At 33.5% G+C, this 4552-nt stretch overlaps 1 protein-coding gene across 2 annotated transcripts; it reads right to left on the bottom strand.

The window, feature by feature from the left end:
• Positions 1 to 305: 305 nt before the first annotated feature.
• LOC124537089 (putative neuropeptide precursor protein) lies at positions 306 to 2760 on the bottom strand. Of its 2 annotated transcripts, XM_047113804.1 has the most exons (5): positions 2554 to 2759; positions 1899 to 2024; positions 1452 to 1686; positions 1205 to 1354; positions 306 to 1121 (listed from the first exon to the last, which is right to left on the bottom strand). In XM_047113804.1, the coding sequence occupies exons 1-5, from the start codon at positions 2627 to 2629 to the stop codon at positions 593 to 595; spliced, it is 1116 nt and encodes a 371-aa protein (XP_046969760.1). In that variant the 5' UTR covers positions 2630 to 2759; the 3' UTR covers positions 306 to 592. The 2 variants fall into 2 exon arrangements, with proteins under 2 accessions (XP_046969760.1, XP_046969761.1); XM_047113805.1 differs by lacking the exon at positions 1899 to 2024 and having other exon boundaries at positions 2554 to 2760.
• Between the last annotated feature and the right edge of the window lie 1792 nt (positions 2761 to 4552).

Below are 4552 nucleotides of genomic sequence, written 5' to 3'. Positions count from 1 at the left end.
TAATACAGCAAGTGAATACCATGTATACATCAAAACTAAATCTAGACATTTCGCACGATTAAATGTGAAGTTTCACTTCACTATGCAGTATATATTAGTTAATATTTGGAATATATATATTTGAATTAATTTCATTTCCTTTTTTTTTGTTAAAAACGAGTATAAATAATAATCAGATATGCGGTAAACCGAGGTAGAAAAAGTACACACGTTACAACATTCGATAGAAAGTAGTACCTAATAACATATAGGTAGGTATATCTACTTTCGAATGAATAATATTTTTTTTGTTAGGCCATTTATTCTTTAAACGATAACAAAAATACATATACATTATCTATGTTTTGATTCTAAAACTATACTATGATACTATATCCTAGACACTGCGAAATAAATGCATGACGATCTCTCGTTCCAATCCTTTTCGTAAATGTTAGTGGGTATCCATCTGCCAGCTAACGGATAGAAGTGTGCGTATTAAACCAGATTGAGAAGATTAAATGTAGAACGAAGCAGTTGTCTGCCTTTACTATTTTTAAAAGTGATTTTAATATCCAGACTGTTTAAATGGATCTAGATTTCAGATAAATGTTTACAGTATCAGTCGGCGATAGACAGGTATATCTTGTTCTTGAACACGAGGTGCAGAACGCAGAAGTTCAGCCAGAGTGTAAAGATCATCACGGGGCCGATAATTATTCTGGTGCATATCCGAACGCTTTCGAGCGACCATAAAGCGTTTCATCTTATTCACATACATTCTCTTACGGCGCGCCTCTTCGTACCTTTGCATTAGTTCGTTCGGGTCAACTGGGTATATTTCAGGCAAACCCATCGGCAAGCCAACACGATTTTGTTCGGAGAAGTAAGACTGGCGGGGGTAATCTCTTTCTCGCGGATCAATTGCTCCATCATCGCGTAACCATATATCTCCAACTTCGTCAACTTCAGGCTGACCTAGATCTAATGTATTGACATTACCGTAATACGGAATTTCAGCGTTTCGGCTCGCGGCATGTAAGTCTTGTTTTCTTCTTTCTTGAGCTTCCCAAAAGTTAAGTAGAGCTCTAACATCGGCGGCGCTTAGACCAGAGTCTCTCTTACGACGCTCTGATACAGACCTATGTATAAAAAAAGAGAAAATTTAAATACAGATACTACGAGTAAAATATATTATTTACAAATAAATGTAGAAACAAGTTACCTAAAATTTTTTTTGTTTCCTCCAGAATTTTTGGTGGCAGTTTTGGCTGAAGCTGCTGCACCACCAACCTTTGTCCCACTACCACGTTTACGGCGGTTATTATCATTCTCTTGCATAACGAAATCTACTGGCATGGGTGCATCATTTACTCTGAAAGCATACATACATTAGAAAGATACGGGTATGGTCTATATGAAATTAACATTTAGTTGAATGCATTCAGGGTTCAAAAAAATACTGGACTTACTTAAGATTTTTCTTTCCTGAGCCAGATTTCGTAGCAACCTTTGTAGCGGCACCTGCTCCCCCCACCTTTCCACTACCTCGCTTACGACGTCGGGACTCGTACCCACCCGAGAGACCCTCCATAGCAGGAGGCTCGCCATATAACTCTGGTCTCATAATAAGGTTGTCCAGCTCCCCGTTAGATTGAGGAGATTCATATCGTTGCTCGACGGCTTGTTCATATCCTTCAGAATTACCTAAAAAGAAGTTTTAATCTCATTTTTCCTTTCTATAAAACTTATTTATATACTTTAATAAAAAAATGTAAAGCCGGAGTGAAGATTTGTGTAAACTGATTCGGCATATTTCAATTTTCTTTTTAAATTATTATTGCAATTTTTAATGTTACTAAATGAAATTCGCAATTCATGTTTTTGTATTTTGCAGGTTTGGTGTGATTTGTGATTACCTTCTTCACTTAGAGCGAGAGGATAAGGTTCGAGGTCATTTTTGTCGCTCTTGTTAAGAAATAACGACTGTGTATCGTCTTTTGTTTGGTCCCAGTTCTCTGGCAGTTCAGCAATTGGACCATCATCTAAAATGTTTCATCGGCTATTGTGATATTTGTATGAAGTAGCAATATCAATTTTATTATAGCTGTATGGTCTTAGAATTCATGCTAAAGCATCATGTACAGATTATAATTACAAGTTTATTGTAAATAATAAAAATATAAGTATGATTTTAATGTGTTTTAAAGAATAAACTTTATAATATGCTTTACTTTATTTTTGTTTAATACCTAGCTTATTTTTTTTAATTAAATAAATAAAACTATTGACAAAAGTACGCCATATTTATTCCGAATTATAATTTAGTATTCAACAATGATAAAATTATATCGCACTAAAATATTTATATAAAAATCCGCCATTGCATTGTAACTGAAAAGGTCATAGTTGAAAATGGAAGAACTTCCTACGCAGAAATATAACGGAGCACTGGGGCCACCTGTTGCTAAATATAGAACAACCCGGCCATCTCCCTAATCGATACGGCACATCAAAACAAAATCAACAAGCCAGAAGCAAGCCTTATCTGCCTAAAATAAAACTGCATATTACCTTTGGTATTCGGGACTGGCTCTGCGTTGTTGACTACAAGGACCGCGAAGACCGCGGTGAGCGAGATCAGTAACATATTTAAGCTTTTACTTTATGTCCAACAGAATTTATTAACGTTTTCGCAACAAAGACTTCCTGACGACGATGTGGGGCCCACACTCGGAGGACGAATGCCGTATACCGGGGCGGACTGGAAAGAAAAGCGGAGTTCCTGTCGATACATTCGCGACATGCGCAATGGACCGCACAGGGATGTATCTAGAAGTATCGATTGAATATAATTTTACAGATTTCTAACTATAGTGTTTATAAAGAAAGGGCAAGCATTATGTGTTTATTTAAGCTATTTACGTGATTCTAAATAATTATTTTAAAGTAATAGTTCTACTTGTTATTTAAAATACTGTTTTAGCTACAGTTATGTATTTCAGTAGGCAAAATAAAATGTGTACCATTTTATACTTTTACTTTCGAATACTTGTGCTGAAGCCCTGATCTTTTTACTTCGTAGCAAAATAAGAAGAATATGGAGAACAAACAAACTATTATTCAAATATCCTGGAATGTTGAATTTAAAAATATTATAGGAATTTTATCTCGTAGCAATGCAGCCCTGGCTTAGTGACGTCCATATCTAGTAGGCTACACAGGCAAACCATAAAATGCGTCTTATCGCTCAGAAGAATAAACCGGGTGGTACTTCACACAGACACTTCATAATTATCATTAAAATAAGTATTCAATTAGATACTTATTAGATTGAAGATATGGTTAAAGTTTTACTCCTCCAAAATACCATATGTATATAAGCCATGAAATTATATGAAAAAATTAAATATTATTGTGTATTTTAAAAATTAAATATTATATGTAGCTTGTTACCTACATGGTTCTTATGTTGTTAATTATAATAGGTTATAATTGCATTGTTTAATTACAAATATGCACAGCCATATAGCATGAATTATATATTTAATCATATTTTAAAAAATACACTCATACAGTTAATAATATTGTCGTATGTTATTTAAACTAAAACAAAACAACACAAAGTCCTAATTTGGCTATTGATTTAGTAATAAAGCAGATGATAACACTTAGTAAATTTCTTCTGAATTTGCCGACATAGCCGAGTTGGTCTGGACCAAAGGTATACAATAAAAGTTAACAAGTCTCATCTTCTTGTCACTTTAATTCTCATACAAAAGCTAACTGGCCCAATAGAATGTTCCCGCCGGCGAGTCAACGACATCCTGTTATCAGGTGATACCATTTGAATCTTTGACATGTTTTATGATTTCCTTTCATTTCATAGGCATATAGAATTTAGTTTATAAGATTAATTAGAACATTTAAAACTCTACTAATAATCTAATTCTGGTAAGTCATATAATCTTGTATATTGTTGTTTAGTTGAAATATAACACAAAATAATTCTAAAAACTTTCTCAAGGAAAATCTTTGGCATTGGTTTAACTGTCGCTTGTGCCAGTAATTTCATGAGTTTCCATAGCTATCAATTTGGTGTGTTAATGTTCCTAGTATGTTAATATATAAACACCAATGTGTATTATTTTATGAAAAAAATATGTTTGGTATAGGTCATTTTAAATGTTTTAAGTGTATCAGAAACTGAAAAAAATCATGTTATGTAAAGAATTCTTCGAGATCATTGAGTTTGTGGTTGCATTGTCTACGTATAAACATAGTTCATCAATATTTGGTAGTATGTTTCACACACATATTTGTAATTTATTTTTTGTTTATATACAGCTGTAGGCTATGGGCGGGTGCTGTAAATACATGCCCAAATTATTTATTATTTACTCGTCATTCTATATGTGTTGCCACCTACCTATCGTACATGGGCGGGTATTTTATCATTTTTCGATATATTTAAAAATTTCAATATCTCAATATCGATGATTCATAGGAGAAAATTGTATATGGATATAGATAGTTACATGATCTACAATTTTTATCGTTTAACCATTACTTT

This window comes from Vanessa cardui, chromosome 17, assembly GCF_905220365.1.
Source record: "Vanessa cardui chromosome 17, ilVanCard2.1, whole genome shotgun sequence".
Taxonomy (NCBI): Eukaryota; Metazoa; Arthropoda; class Insecta; order Lepidoptera; family Nymphalidae; genus Vanessa; species Vanessa cardui.
The sequence above is the reverse complement of the archived record's forward strand: the minus strand, read 5'-3'. Positions and strand labels throughout refer to the sequence as shown.